Source organism: Schistocerca americana, chromosome 2 (assembly GCF_021461395.2).
Source record: "Schistocerca americana isolate TAMUIC-IGC-003095 chromosome 2, iqSchAmer2.1, whole genome shotgun sequence".
Taxonomy (NCBI): Eukaryota; Metazoa; Arthropoda; class Insecta; order Orthoptera; family Acrididae; genus Schistocerca; species Schistocerca americana.
The window spans coordinates 451,176,733-451,193,326 of NC_060120.1; the positions used below are offsets into that span (position 1 = coordinate 451,176,733).

The 16,594-nt window shown below is 36.1% G+C and overlaps 1 protein-coding gene across 1 annotated transcript in view; it reads right to left on the reverse strand.

Annotated features, from left to right (window-relative positions):
- LOC124595764 (sialin-like) overlaps positions 1-16,594 on the reverse strand; it is a 111,897-nt gene that overhangs the window by 21,665 nt on the left and 73,638 nt on the right. The window contains exons 7-8 of the mRNA XM_047134645.1: positions 15,351-15,483; positions 4,032-4,187 (exon numbers count right to left, since the gene is read on the reverse strand). Coding sequence (XP_046990601.1) covers positions 4,032-4,187; positions 15,351-15,483 — 289 coding nt within the window. The remainder of the gene's footprint in view (positions 1-4,031; positions 4,188-15,350; positions 15,484-16,594) is intronic.

The window sequence follows — 16,594 nt, forward strand, 5'->3', positions numbered from 1 at the left end:
GTTCGACAGACCAACTGTAATGGACATATCTTAGACCTTGTAGCTACAAACACCCCAGACCTTACCAATGGTGTCATTATATAGACAGGGATTAGTGATCATGATGTCATCATAGCAACTATGGTTACAAAAGTTAATAAATCAGACACAAAGGTTAGGAGAGTGGTTCTGCTAGAAAGAGCATTTATTTCCAGTATAATGTACATAGAGGAATTATGGCCAAAGTTTAAACAGATTGAAAATCATGCTCTGGAGAAGTATGCGCCCAGTAAGTAGACAAAGGATGAAAAAGACCTACTGTGGTTTAACAACAAAATTTGGAAAATGAGTAGGAAGCAAAGGCAGTGCACCCTTGGTCCAAAAGAGAACATGCAAATAAAGACAGGCTAATGTTAGAAGTGATTCTTGCATCTGTAAAAAGACCCCTGCACAAAGCGTACAACAATTACAACTGTCATACGTTCACAAAAGTTCTGTCTGAGAACCCAAGAAAATTTTGTCCTATGACAAATTGCTAAGCTTGTCCAAGGTTTCCAACCAGTCACTCATTGACCAGTCTGGTGTGGCAGTTGAAGATATCAGAATGAAAGCTGAAGTTTTAAATTTCATGTTTACGAAATTGCTCACACAGGAGAATCATAGAAAAATACCAGTGTTTGACCGTTGCATACAGTACCATATGGACAACATAGTAATAAGCATTCCTGGTGTAGAGAAACAACTGAGAGTGTTGAAAACAAGTAAGTCACAAGGTATGGATGGAATCCCAGTTCGGTTTTCCAAAGAGTATTCTACAGCACTGGCCACTTACTTAGCTTGCATTTATCATGAATATCTCAACCAGCACAAAGTCCCAAGCAACTAGGAAAAAGTGCAGGTGACTCCTGTATATAAGAAGCATAAAAGAACAGCCCAGAAAAATTACAGACCAATATTTTTAACATTGGCTTGCTGCAGAATATTTGAAAATAGTCTCAGTTCAGATGTGTTAAATTTCCTCCGGGACAGATATGCTTGTGTCCATAAACAAGCACTTCTTCAGAAAGCGTTGCTTGTGTGAATTTCAGCTTACCCTTTTATCCTGTGAACTACAGATGAACAGCTACAGGCAGATTTGACACTCCTAGATTTCCAAAAAGCATTTGACATGGTCCCGCACTGCAGGCTGTTAACGAAGGCAGAAGTATATGGAATAGGTTCCAAGATATGTGAGTGGTTCAAAGACTTCTTGAGTAATAGAACCCAGTTCATCACCCTCAATGATCAGTGCTCATCAGAGACAAGGGTATTGTCAAGAGTCCTCCAAGGAAGTGGGACAGGGCTGCTATTATTTTCTATATACATAAATGATCTGGTGGACAGTGTGGTCAGCAACCTATTGTTGTTTACTAATGATGTTGTTGTGTATGGAAAGGTGTTGAAGTTGAGTAATTGTAGGAGGATACAAGATGACTTACACGAATTTACTGATTAATGTGCTGAATGACAACTAGCTCTCAATGTAGAAAAATGTAAGATAATATGAGTGAGTAGAAAAACAAATGCATAATTTTCAGATACATATTACTAGTGTCCTGCTTGACACACCATATTGTTTAAATATATGGATGTAACACTGCAAAGTGATGTGAAATGGAATGAGCATGTGAAGATTGTGGTAGGTAAGGCAAATGGTTGACTTTGATTCATTGGGGTAATTTTGGGAAGGTTTGCTTCGTCTGCTGGTGATCTGTACTAGATTGTATTAAAGGAAGACATACAAGCAATTCAGATATGGGCTGCTAGATTTGTTATCAGTAGATTCGAACAACATACAAATATTGCTTTGGGAACTTATACAGAAATCACTGGAGGGAAGGCGCATTCTTTTTAAGCAACACTATTGTAAAAGTTTAGGGAGCTGGCATTCGAAGCTGATTGCACAACAATTCTACTGCCACCAACATACATTTTGTGTAAGGGAGATTAAGATACAAGACAAGGAATTAGGTCTGATACGGAGGCACATAGATAGTTGTTTTTTCCTCCACAAGAGGAATAGGAAAGGAAATGAGTAATAGCGGCACGGGGTACCCTCCACCACGTGCCATATGGTCCATTGCAGAGTATGTATGCAGATGTAGATAGCTTGATCAACAATCATGGACACACTCAATACATTAAAACAAATGTTAACACAATAACGTATAATTTCCCACTCAAAAAAACTATTTTCCTGTCACTTGCAGATAACTCTTTAATATATAAAGTAGAATGCAATCAGTGAAATAATATTTTAATATGTGTAATAAATATCAGCAAACCCACAACACTTGATAATCTCCTGGGGAAAAAACTTTCGGTACAACCCATTCCAGCCTCTCTATTGCTGTGTGTGTTTCTTGTGTTGTGTTTTCTCCCTTTTCATATAGCAAACTGATTTGGATAACCAATGCAGTTCTGTGTTGTTGGTTGCTAATGAGTCATTTTAACACTGAAACTCCTTTTCAATTCAGTAAAATTGCCAAATCTGAATGTTCTTACTTAGAGAAACTGCGGTCTGTAATATCTGCAGCCTATAACACCCTACATCTACTATTTGCCTTAGAAATGTAAACAATTTAATAAATGTGTAATACCTGTTATCAGTTATGAGCATATCTCTGTGTATATAATATCTTTCCTCAGACTGTTGTTTTCTTGCCTATGAAATGAGCAACTTTGTTTTGAGAAATACAGTTAAATAAATGTTACTGGTTTTCAGACTGGCTTCCAGATTTTGTATGGAGTGCCTAAAGTGTAACTCCCAGTCATAATAACAATTCCTGAGCACCTCAAGAATGAAATACTGTTATTTCACTGGATCGTGGACAGGCTTGAGAAGACTCTAATTGCTTGCCTTCTATATGGAAAGTCATCTAAGAAATTCAGTTGAAGAGCCAGAAATTGCATATACTTTTCTCTATGTAAGTAGTATTGTCTCTCCAGATAATAAAATATGCCATGACTCACAACAGAATACAAAAAGTTTCCAAATTCTAACATGTAGTATATTATATTGAGATAATATATATATTGAGATAATAGATTTTTGCATGTAAAAAATGTTAATTTATAATTATACTGAGGTATGGTTTGGAGGCAGTTGTAATAACTAAAACAGAAAAGAGTTGTCCATAGCCAACTAAATGTTGATACCTAGAAAAGTCAACACTAGTTAAAATAAAAAAAATGAAGATCTCTGGCAACATGTAGTTCAGGAAGAAGCATGCTGATGGCCTATGAAGTAAAACAATTACAGTAGTATCACCATGTAAAGAAAATAGTCTGTCCCAAACTTTGATTCTGGGAAGATACAATGATGAACACCTCATAATGTGTTGGAGATGCAAATCTTTAAGGGCATAAAAAATAGAGGCATGACCTGGTGTCAAATACATGAACTAGACAACACGAGCGGGAACAGTGCTAAGACACTGAACTCACATAAGGCGAAATAGTGGTTTTAATTATCATCCAGTCACCCGGAAAAAAATTTTCCATGGCTTCTGTAAGTACACAAGCTAAATGGTTCCTATGAAAAGGCCACAGATGATTTCCTTCCATATCCTTATTTAGTCTGAACTTGTACTCTGTCCCTAATGAACAAATAATCCGTGGAATGTAGAATCCCATTTTTTCTTCCATTTGTATAAGAACTATAAGTATTAATCATAGAAGCAGCATGGAGGAGGCTCATAGAGAACCACACATGGCTTGCTGGAACAGAGTAATGATGTGATAGTGTGAATTGTACCTGTGTGACTTCAAGACATCAAAGTCATGAAAAAGCAGGCAACTTAGAATGAATCATCTATTGTAAAATTCTAAAGCACTGAGTGACAAACAAGTATATTGGTTTATGACACTTAAGTTAAGCACTGTTGCTAAAACTGGTGTAGATTAGTCATTGAGAACACACTAGCATGGCAGATATATGTTCGCTATGTAGTGTCTATTGATAAGTATTAAGGAGGTGCGACATTTACTGTATGAATTGTTATATTACTTACTTGCATAGTTGGGGGATAGGTCAACATAGGTAGCAAGTGGTCCAGAACTTTGTCCACCACTAAAGCCTGTGGCAGCTGCAATGCAAATAACTGCAGCAATTGCATTACATCCACAAAATGCTAGGGCCAGCATCATAACTCCCTGGCAAGCACAGGCTGAAACAAGGACACATAATTTTGGCAACATTTAGTAGCAACTGAGGCTTAAAAAAACACAAAATGTTTGAAAATGTTGTACTTCATGTTTTGTTAATAAAATTGTATCTTCTAATATTCGTAACAGTTTGGAAATAACAAGAGTTCAAAACTAGCCACTAATAAAAATGTTATTTTTATTTATTTATTTATTTATTATTTGTCCCATAGATCAAATCAGTACAATGGCTTGTACAACTGATATGGGATAAGTCAATACAAATATACAGTTTACAGGAGTCTAAAACAGTAAACAAGAACACAGAAGAATGATTATTTTACATTACCTACAAAAGTATGTTACTTAAAGTTACAGCTTTACAGAGAATTGTTACATGATGTGACAAAATTGACTTAACAACACTCAGCTCTGATACATTATCATGCACTAAGACAATTTTGATTCCAAATATTCCTGGATGGTATAAAAGCAGTCTTTTATTAAAAGAGATTTCACTGTCTGTTTGAATTTATTTATTTCTTGGATTTCTTGTATAAAAGTTGGAAGATGATTATATAATTTTATTCCCATGCACTTGACACCATCACTATACAGTTTTGTTGAGTGGGGAAGTATTCTTAGAGAGGTTTTTGATCTTGTGTCATAATCGTGGTAATCCATATTTTTGCTAATTTTGTTGATACTTTTTTTGGTAAAGAATAATAATTCTAGTATGTATTGGCATGGGAGAGGCAAAATATTTAGTTTCTTAAATAATGGTTTACAAGTGTCTCTTTGTTTTTTGAACATAATTGTTCTGTCTATCTTCTTTTGCAGTTTGAATATCTTAATTGATTCAGAATTTTGGCCCCAGAAGATGATTCCGTAGTTAAGTACAGAGTGAAAGAGTGCATGGTACATTGTGGTTAGGGTACTTGTGTTAGTGACGTTCCTTATTGATCTAATCATGAAGCATACTTTACTCAGTTTTGTGCTGGTAACGTCAATGTGCCTTTTCCATGTGAGTGTATCATTAATAGTGACCCCCAAAAATTTTATTTCATTTTCAAGTTTAACATTATTTTTTTCCAGTGATATAGTTGGTAGTAATGGATTTCTGTTTTGGGCAGTGTGGAAGGTTATTACAATTGTCTTTTTTGCATTAAGCAGCAGCCTGTTACTTTGAAGCCATCGACTTATTTGATCTGTGGTCCTATCTATATTAGACTGGAGAATTTGTTCAGGCGCAGATATGAGTATAGAGGTGTCATCAGCAAACAAAAGGGTTTTTGTGTCTGGTAGGCTGTGAGGAGGGTCATTTATGTAAAGTAAGAACAGCAAGGGGCCCAGGATGGAGCCTTGGGGAATGCCTTGCTTTATGGTATGTATGGAGGAATGTACAGTGCTAGCTGTACCTGAGAGCTTAGTTTCATTTAATTCTACATACTGCTGTCAATCTTCTAGATAGCTTTTAAACCAGTCATAGTCATTTCCTCTTATTCCATAGGAATGCATCTTTTTCAAAAGTATACTATGATTAACCATGTCGAATGCCTTTGTTAGATCTAGGAAGATACCTATGGCTGGGAGTTTTTTGTCCACAAGCTCCAGTGCATGATCCAGAAATTCTTGTATTGCATCAGTTGTAGCTTTTTTACTTTGGAAGCTGAACTGAGCAGGTGACAGGATACTTTCTTTGTCTAGAAAGGACATGATTCTGGTGGCCATTATATATTCAAATACTTTACTGAAAGTTGAAAGCAGTGCATTGGGTCGATAATTACTGGGATCCTCTTTGCTTCCTTTTTTGTGGACAGGTATAATTTTTGCAATTTTGAGCATACCAGGAAATGCACCATTCAGGAATGAGAAGTTTATTATGTGGGCTAGGGGTTTACTGATAAAGTTACTGCAATTATGAAGGAGGAATCATAGAATTTGATCTTGTCCAGCAGATGATTTTTTTTTTTAATTTTGCTATGAAGTGTCTTTTCTATTTCAATTTCAGATGTAGGCCTTAAAAATATAGTCTCAGAGCATAAGTTTGGTTCTAGTTGTAAGGGACAGCTATTTTTAAGATGGTTAGCCAGGTTTTCTACTGTTTCTGTAAAGTAGTTATTGAATTCCTCTGCTGTTTCTTTCCCACTGGAGACTAATTTTCCATTTATTTTTAAGCTAATATCACTTTGTAGTTGTTTTCCTCTATTAGTATTCATGTTAATAAGTTGCCACATGCTTTTGCTCTTATTTGATGACAATTTGAGGTAGTTATCATTCTGTAGCTTTTTGGCTGCATTTACTACGTTTCTGAATATCTTTTTATATAGAGCAAAGTATGGCTTAAATGCTTCACTACTGCCTAGTTTGGATTTGCTGATGTCAAAAAGTTCTCTTTTTCTTTGTGATGATCTAATGATTCCTGGGGTGATCCAGCTGGAGAGTTTTCTATCTTTGTTGATACATTTTGTTTGTAAGGGAAAGTGTCAATTAAAATAATAACAGAAAATATCCAAGAATGCTTCATATTTGCTGTCTACTGTTTGAGCCTCATATACATTTTGCCAGTTTTCATTTTGTATATCAAAGAGGAAAGTATGCATGTGGGTTTTATTGAAGTTTCTCCTCTGTACAGTGATTTTATTGTGTTCGTGACTGTTATTTTGCAACCAGATCTGCATAATTAATGCATTGTGGTCTGAAAATCCTAGTTTGATGGAGGATACAGTACAATTTATATTGTTTGCTACTTGATCCAGACAAGTGGTACTGTGATTTGTTATCCTGGTTGGAGTGTTAACCATTAGGTCTAGGTTGTAGCTGTTCATAAAATTTTTAATGCTTAGATGGCTAGAGTTTTCTGAGAGAAAATCTATATTATAGTCACCACATATTAGAACACTATATGATTTTCTTTTACTTAGATTTGCTATTACTGGTGCTAAATTTTTGTAGAAAGTCCCTATGTTACCAGAGGGTGACCTGTAAAGTGCTATTATATAAACATTTAGATCTGTAAGCTCTACACCTGACATTTCTATATCTTTTTCAATACTATACGAATTGCAAATATCAAGAGGTGTAGCAGTAATGTTGTCTTTTACAAATATGCAACTACCTCCACCTTTGTAAGATGTTCTTGAGAAGTGACCTATGAGTTTAAAATTTGGTATCACAACACTTTCTATTTCAAAAGACTTCATGAAATGTTCATTAATACATAATATCTGTGTATCTGACAGTTCACTTGCACTTGATAACAAAATTTCTAATTCATTAAGTTTGGTTTTGAGCCCTTGTACATTATGGATGAATACTTTTAGATCAAGAATTTTTTTGTTTAATTTTTTTACACATTGGTGAGGAGGTTCAGACTTTACCTTATTTACTACAATTTGCTGATGGAGTCCTTTGCAAGTTTTATGGTGTATCTTTAACTTGTTTGATGATGCTGTCTTTAAATTGTTTGGTGATGCTAAGTTTTTTATTTTCTCAGAGGGGGATAGAAAAAATCCCGAAGGAAACCTTACTTAATAAATTACAAACATATTGAGTTGTTGATCCTGATACCAACACAATATTGGAATTACTTACATCCTTCATAATTGTATCATAAACTTTTCATTAGCAGAATTATCAGGAAAGGAAAATGTGAAAAACTCAAATTACAAAGTTAAATATTATACTCTGACAAAACAAAAACTATTCCCATTTCATTCTTTAATATGTAATTTGAATGCCATCATTAAAAGTATTATATTATTTAAGTCTGTTTAGCATTTAACTTTAGATTGATATCTATGACATAAAATGGTTTTACATAAATATCTGTCAAATAACATAATATTTGAAATATTATAAACTGGCATATCATTTTGCTATTTGGAAATGTCTTATGCTTTTCTTCACTTTCTCATCTGTCTAACAGAAAGCTGATCAACACATTCTGGAGTTTACAGAAACCCAGTTTACATTTCACTTTGTTTCTCATATCACTTTTGCTTCAGCATCACAGCAAAGGAGATATATGATTTATAACAAAGCTGAACATATCTACTTCCATTTTTATACAGTCAGTGTTTATAGCATAATAAACTGAAATAGGGTGAAGAATAGAGGTAATAAAAGAATGCAGAAAAACTCATGGATGTAAATTTGATTGATGAATGTCACACAATTACACCTTAATTTTATGATAGCATCTGATGAGGGGTAATGTTGGGTAAATGCAGATATTGTCCAAATTAAGTTTGCTTGTTTATTTGAATCTTGTTAAAGTAATTTAATCTACTGACTGCTGTGTGCTAACAACAAGGATTAGGCAGAAGAAATATACTGACAGAGAAAAATTTTGTAAGATGTGACTGTGTATCAAAAATAAGATTATAAATGGATAGAATGAGACAAAACACTTTTGTTATTCTAGTGCACATGAGAACAAATGAGGAGAGAACGCATCTGAGATACTGCAGACTTCCTTGAACAAAAAGAAGAGTTTTATTTTGTGTCAGTAATGCCATAATGGAAGCATGGTGAACTGCATCAAACCAGTCTTCAGACTGAAGACCATAACAACAATAATATCCTAATGGCAACAGTGACTGTTTTGGGCAAGAATCTATTACTGTTGAGGTGGAAGGAGTCTCTTACAAATATGTTTATGTCTCACACATAAACAAGAATTATGAATATAGCTGAGTGGCTACTGATGAGAAGTAGGGTTCAATCTAGTCTCATGCAGTGATTTCTCCATTGAGGAAATGTCTGAGGGCCTGCAGCTCTATATGTGTTGAAATAATAAATATGCTTGTTGTGTGGTTGACTTCAGTTACCAACTATGCAAGGGCATAGCTCACATATAAATATCATTTTAGTTACACTCCTGGGTAATTTTGGAAGTGTTTTTTGTAAATTTTTTGGCATTCATTCACCTTTCATTAAGCAGTTAACAAATCAATGCAATATCTGCTTACTGCACAGCAAACAGTTCCACCACAACATGCAAACAATGGTACAAGTGGTCCAAGTTGGCTCTCTTTCAGTTGGCTCTTGGCTGAAGGAAGTATGTTGGAATTAAAGTGGCAAATTATAGTGAAAAAGGTATTAACAACTAAATTACAAAATTGTAAATTTATGGACATCAGAAAAATAAATTGCAGTGACAAAATGGGTAAACAGTACCATTTTTGAAATTTACAGATGGTTGTCAGTAGAGATCATTTTCCTTCAAAATCAGTTAGCTTTGAAAAAAACACACAAAATACTTAGAAGACTTAGCAAATTCTAACATCATTGGCATGGGACTTAGGGACCATTGTAATTAATGTACAAATAAAACCACCACAAGTTTCATATTACTTGATTTAGTGACTAGTTTTGTTAATCAGACGTGGGCATCTTAAGATATTTATTGTCATGGCAATACATTAAAGGTTGAAAGCACTACTTGGTATGATAATCAACACACTTTGTGTGTGCTTATCTAATATGTAGCCACAACAGCACAAAATATCAGAGGATGTTCACATCTGATGAGATCAAATCAGTAAATCAAATTACATCTACAGCTACATTTACACTCCGCAAGCCACCCAACAGTCATTTTACGTGCCACTGTCATTACCTCCCTTTCCTGTTCCAGTCGCGTATGGTTCGTGGGAAGAACGACTCCTGGAAAGCCTCCATGCATGCTCAAATCTCTCTAATTTTACATTCGTGATCTCCTCAGGAGGTATAAGTAGGGGGAAGCAATATATTCGATACCTCATCCAGAAACGCACCCTCTCGAAACCTGGTCAGCAAGCTACACAGCGATGCAGAGCGCCTCTCTTGCAGAGTCTGCCACTTGAGTTTGCTAACACTATCTTGAGTTTGAGTAACACTATCACGCTTACCAAATAACCCTGTCACGAAACACGCCGCCCTTCTTTGGATCTTCTCTATCTCCTCTCTCAACCCGACCTGGTACGGATCTCACACTGATGAGCAATACTCAAGTATAGGTCGAACGAGTGTTTTGTAAGCCACCTCCTTTGTTGATGGACTACATTTTCTAAGGACTCTCCCAATGAATTTCAACCTGGCACCTGCCTTACCAACAATTAATTTTATATGATCATTCCACTTCAAATCATTCTGTACGCATACTCCCAGATATTTTACAGAAGGAACTGCTACCAGTGTTTGTTCCGCTATCATATAATCAAACAATAAAGGATCCTTCTTTCTATGTATTCGCAGTACATTACATTTGTCTATGTTAAGGGTCAGTTGCCACTCCCTGCACCAAGTGCCTATCCACTGCAGATGTTCCTGCATTTTGCTGCAATTTTCTAATACTGCAACTTCTCTGTATACTACAGCATCATCTGCGAAAAGCCGCATGGAACTTCCGACACTACCTACTAGGTCATTTATATATATTGTGAAAAGCAATGGTCCCATAACACTCCCCTGTGGCATGCCAGAGGTTACTTTAATGTCTGTAGACGTCTCTCCATTGAGAACAACATGCTGTGTTCTGTTTGCTAAAAACTCTTCAATCCAGCCACTCAGCTGGTCTGATATTCCATAGGCTCTTACTTTGTTTATCAGGTGACAGTGCAGAACTGTATTGAACACCTTCCAGAAGTCAAGGAAAATGGCATCTACCTGGGGGCCTGTATCTAATATTTTCTGGGTCTCATGAACAAATGAAGCGAGTTGGGTCTCACACGATCGCTGTTTCCAGAATCCATGTTGATTCCTACAGAGTGGATTCTGGGTTTCCAGAAATGACATGATACGCGAGCAAAAAACATGTTCTAAAATTCTACAACAGATCGATATCAGAGATATAGGCCTATAGTTTTCAGCATCTGCTCGACAACCCTTCTTGAAGACTGGGGCTACCTGTGCTCTTTTCCAATCATTTGGAACCTTCCGCTCCCCTAGATACTTGTGGTACACGGCTGTTAGAAGGGGGGCAAGTTCTTTTGCGCACTCTGTGTAGAATCGAATTGGTATCCCATCAGGTCCAGTGGACTTTCCTCTGTTGAGTGATTTCAGTTGCTTTTCTATTCCTTGGACACTTATTTCGATGTCAGCCATTTTTTCGTTCGTGCGAGGATTTAGAGAAGGAACTGCGGTGCATCTTCCTGTGTGAAGCAGCTTTGGAAAAAGGTGTTTCGTATTTCAGCTTTATGCGTGTCATCCTCTGTTTCAATGCCATTATCATTCTGGAGTGTCTGGATATGCTGTTTCGATCCACTTACTGATTTAATGTAAGACCAGAACTTCCTAGGATTTTCTGTCAAGTCGGTACATAGAATTTTACTTTTGAATTCACTGAACACTTCACGCATAGCCCTCCTTACGCTAACTTTGACATCATTTAGCTTCTGTTTGTCTGAGAGGTTTTGGCTGTGTTTAAATTTGCAATGAAGCTCTCTTTGCTTTCGCAGTAGTTTCCTAACTTTGTTGTTGAACCACGATGGGGTTTTCCCATCCCTCACAGTTTTACTCGACATGTACCTGTCTAAAACACATTTTATGATCGCCTTGAACTTTTTCCATAAACACTCAACATTGTCAGTGTCGGAACAGAAATTTTCATTTTGATCTATTAGGTAGTATGAAATCTGCCTCATTACTCTTGCTAAACAGATAAATCTTCCTCCCTTTTTCTATATTCCTGTTTACTTCCATATTCAGGGATGCTGCAACGGCCTTATGATCACTGATTCCCTGTTCTGCACTTACAGAGTCGAAAAGTTCGGGTCTGTTTGTTATCAGTAGGTCCAAGATGTTATCTCGAGTCGGTTTTCTGTTTAATTGTTAGAGGTAATTTTCGGTTAGTGCACTCAGTATAATGTCACTCGATTGCTCTGTCCCTACCACCCGTCCTAAACATCTGAGTGTCCCAGTCTATATCTGGTAAATTGAAATCTCCATCTAAGACTATAACATGCTGAGGAAATTAATGTGAAATGTATTCCAGATTTTCTCTCAGTTGTTCTGCCACTAATGCTGCTGAGTTGGGAGGTCGGTAAAAGGAGCCGTTATTAACCTAGCTCGGTTGTTGAGTGTAACCTCCACCCATAATAATTCACAGGAACTATCCACTTCTACTTCACTACAGGATAAATTACTACTAACATATGATCTGTGGCAGTTTTATTCATAAATTAATATTTAGAGGAAATAAGAAATTGAAAAGTCAAGGGATTAAGGAAAAGATGGATCAACTAGCACCTAAGATAGTGACTCAGATAATGGAATATGAAAATATGTAGCAATGAAAGAAATATATAGGAGTAAATGTGAGAAGTTACGAAAACAAACTTTGTGCAAAACAAAGTCAGACCAACATTTAGTATAATGACCTAATACAGAAATAAAACTGATGTGGTTGACTGGAGGCAATGGATTTCAGTTCAAGAAGATATGGAGAAAATTATTTACCAAATTATGCTGCAGAATCTATCAGCATGATGACCCAAAGATAAAAATAAATCCTGAGCTGTGAATTAGAGAGAAGTCAGAGGAAAATAGTCATGAACAAAGTAAGTGATAAGACTGCGCTTGTGGATGTAGAAGTAGTTTGGTGTTCTACTACTCTGAATCTAATTACAACATTTGGTAAGGAAATACTGGTTGTTGTCAGGAGGTAACTGCAACTAAAGTACAGAGGAGATAATGTAGGAACATGATGTTAGACAGGTAATAAATAATGATAATTGTTCCATGGAATATGGCACAGTAAAGCCATTGATGTACAGCATGATGCAGACAGTTAAAATTAACTTGAATCAGTGGGTATTTATAATCTCACATTTGGTCACTTGAGAAGAGTTTTACTTGTGGTTAGATTACTTGTGGCCTGTCTGGTCAGTAGTTGGTCTAGTAGAAAGCAATCAGTGTCAAACATTATGGTAGATAGAGCACTCTTGTAGTTTCTACAGTATATTTGGACATCTGTAAAAAAAAATTTAAAAAAAAATCTAATCCCTTATGACAGTATATTTCTAAGCACCTTGATGTTAACTCATTGATCAATGAGTTCACATCAAGATACATGGAAATGTAGATTGTCATGAGGGCAATAGGAGCAACAAAGACAGCTAAGGTGAGCAGAATAAGCAAAGACACTCTGATTGGTTGGAGCAATATGTCTATCTACATCTACAGGGATACTCTGCAAATCACACTTAAGTATCTGGCAGAGGGTTCATCAAACCACTTTCACAATAGATTCTCTATTATTCCAATTTTGAAGAGCATGAGGAAAAAACTAACACCTTTATATTTAGCTCTGAGTTATTGTATTTTATTATGACGATTGCTTCTCCCTATGTAGGTTGGTATCAACAAAATGTTTTTGCATTCGGAGGAGAAAATCTGTAATTGAAACTTCATGAGAAGATTCTGCTGCAGCGAAAAACAACTTTGTTTTAAAAATGTCCACCCCAATTCCTGTATCATGTCAATGATACTCTCTCCACTCTTTCACAATAATACAAAACATGGTATTCTTCTTTGAACTTTCTTGATACACTCTGATAATCCTATCTGGATCCTACACCACACAGCAGTACTCAAAAGAGGATGGACAAGTATAGTGTAGGCAGCCTCTTTAGTAGATCTGTTGCGTTTTCTAAGTGTTCTGCCAATAAATAACAGTCTTTGGCTCACCTTCCCCACTACATTTTCTGTGTTCTTTCCAGTTTAAGTTGACTGTAATTGTAATTCCTAGGTATTTAGTTGAATTTATGGCCTTTAAATTTGACTGATTTATCGTGTAACTGAAGTTTAATGAATTCCTTTCAGCACTCATATGGATGACCACACACTTTTCATTATTTAGGGTCAATTGCCAATTTTTGCACAATACAGATATCTTTTCTAAATCATTTTGCAATTTCTTTTGATCTTCTGATGACTTTACTTGATGACAAATGACAGCATCATCTGCAAACAATGTAAGACAGCTGCTCAGATTATCTCTCAAATCATTTATATTGATAAGGAACAGCAGAGGGCTTACAACACTACCTTGGAGAATTCCAGAAATCATTTCTGTTTTACTTGATGACTTTCCATAAATTACTAAGGACTGTGACTTCCCTGACAGGAAATCATGAATTCAGTCACATAACTGAGATGATATTCCATAAGCATGCAATCTGATTACAAGCCGCTTGTGAGGTACAGTGTCAAAAACCTTGTGGAAATCTAGAAATATGGACTCAATAGCATTCAACACTGCGTGAGTAAAGAGTTAGTTGTGTTTTCCAAGAATGATGTTTTCAGCATCTGTGTTGACTATGTGCAAATAGATCATTTTCTTTGGGGTAATTCATAATGTTTGACACAATGTATGTTCCACAATTCTGCTCTATATCAATGTTAATGATATGGACCTGTAATTTAGTGGATTACCCCAACCACCTTTCTTGAATACTGGTGTGGCCTGTGCAACTGTCCAGTCTTTTGGTGTGGATCTTTCATCAAGCAAGTGATTGTATATGTTTGTTATGTATGGAACTACATGGCATATACAAGTTTCATATTTCAGTTCTGTATAACTAATATTTTACTTCCAGATGAAAGAAAAGTATCTTCCTTATTTGGTCCTTAAGAAAATAGTGCAGGATCTCATGGTACTAAAATATATAAATCAAATAAATTAATGAAAAATGTTGCATTTTAATAATGAGTTAATTAGCAATACATATTCTAAATCAGCCTAAGCTATATAATGTAATGACAGAGGTAACACAGTTAGAGTGAATCATAGAGTACTGTGATCAAAATCTATTACTGTTCCATCTTCCAAACTTATCAATCATTTTTAATGCTTTCAGATTCAAGCAATGAAAGGGAGTACATATGCCTCTTCTCACACCCAGTGGTTTTAAGTAGAAATTGGTTGAATTCAAAGCTCAGAAGCTATTAAATCCATTCAGTGTAGTGTAATCTGTATAGACTTTTCACTGTTATAAAAAGCCGCTGATGTATCAAAGCAAAACTTTGTGCTTATACACCAAATTTACAGGTTCTCAAATAATTGGTGTAGAAAATTTTTTAATCTCCAAGTAAATTTCAAGTGGAAGAGATTACGTAAGAAAAGCTACATTTATTTTGGGTGGATTTTCACTGTTATACACAGTTATCATTTATGTTATTAGCAGAGAAATGACACTTACAGACAAAATTTGCAAATTTTCGTACATTTGTCCTTGAAGTAACTTCTTTTACTAACATGTAATCACAGATGGCAGAAATAAGGAATGCAAACATCATCCTGCAAGCATGAGGCACTCCAGAGAGAACACCAGCCTGCAACAAATGGTAGTGCCATCCACAACTACAAACTGAAAGCAACAATTATTTCCTTAATACATAGATATAAAAAATCAAGAGCACACTTATTCTTACATAAAACTATATATTCAAAATTGCGAGAAGCATAAAAATAAAATGCACTGCCTGACAAAAAGTGAAGCACCCAGAAGACATGGTCAGATGCCATTGTAACTTAGAACATGTATACACCATTGGTGGGTAAGTGAATGATTATAGAGTTGTAATGCTCTGTGACACAGCACAGCCACCAAAGTTTGTATTTAGAATTCTCAGTAAGCTTCATAGGGTACCTAAGAGGCATGATATAACATTACATCTTAACTGAAGGCTGTGAAGGACTGGAGACACTGCATACTAGTGTGAGATAGCATTATCGTCACCTGACAGAGTTTCCAATCAATTATGTCTAACCACCGCAAGGAAAGCTTGCTGTACTGTGCACCAGGCACATAATAACCCCTTCACATCTGTGCCTCCCATCAAGAACAATTTTTTTTAATGGGATGGATAAAACATCTACTCACCAAGTGGTGACAGATACACACATAAAAGTAAGTTATAATTAGGCAAGCTTTCAGAGCCTGTGGTTCCTTCTTCAGGCAGAAGAGTTGAAGGGGAAGGAAGAGGTGTGAAAGGAAAGGACTGGAGAGGTCTAGGAAAACAGGTAGATTTCAGGAAAGTCAGCTAGACTTGGTAAGTTTCCCCTGGTGCACAGTTCTGAGTGCCTTTTCTGAAATCTACCCCTTTTCCTAGACATCTCCACTCCTTTTCCTTCACCCCCTTCCTTCCCCTTCAACCCTCTGCCTGAAGAAGAAGGCACAGGCTCTGAAAGCTTGCCTAATTATAACATTCTTTTATGTGTGTCTTCTGCCACCACTTGGTGAGTAAATTTTTTATCTATCCAATTAAAATGTTTAGTCAAAAATTGATTGATTTCAATGTTATACAAGAACAACTTATGGACTCTCTGCTATGTCATCCTGCACCATTGGTGAGGATCTGGCGGTAGCAGGACCATGGAATTACCATGCTATGCATATGCTGTCATTAACACCACAACACAAATGCTTGTATTTGAAGTGGT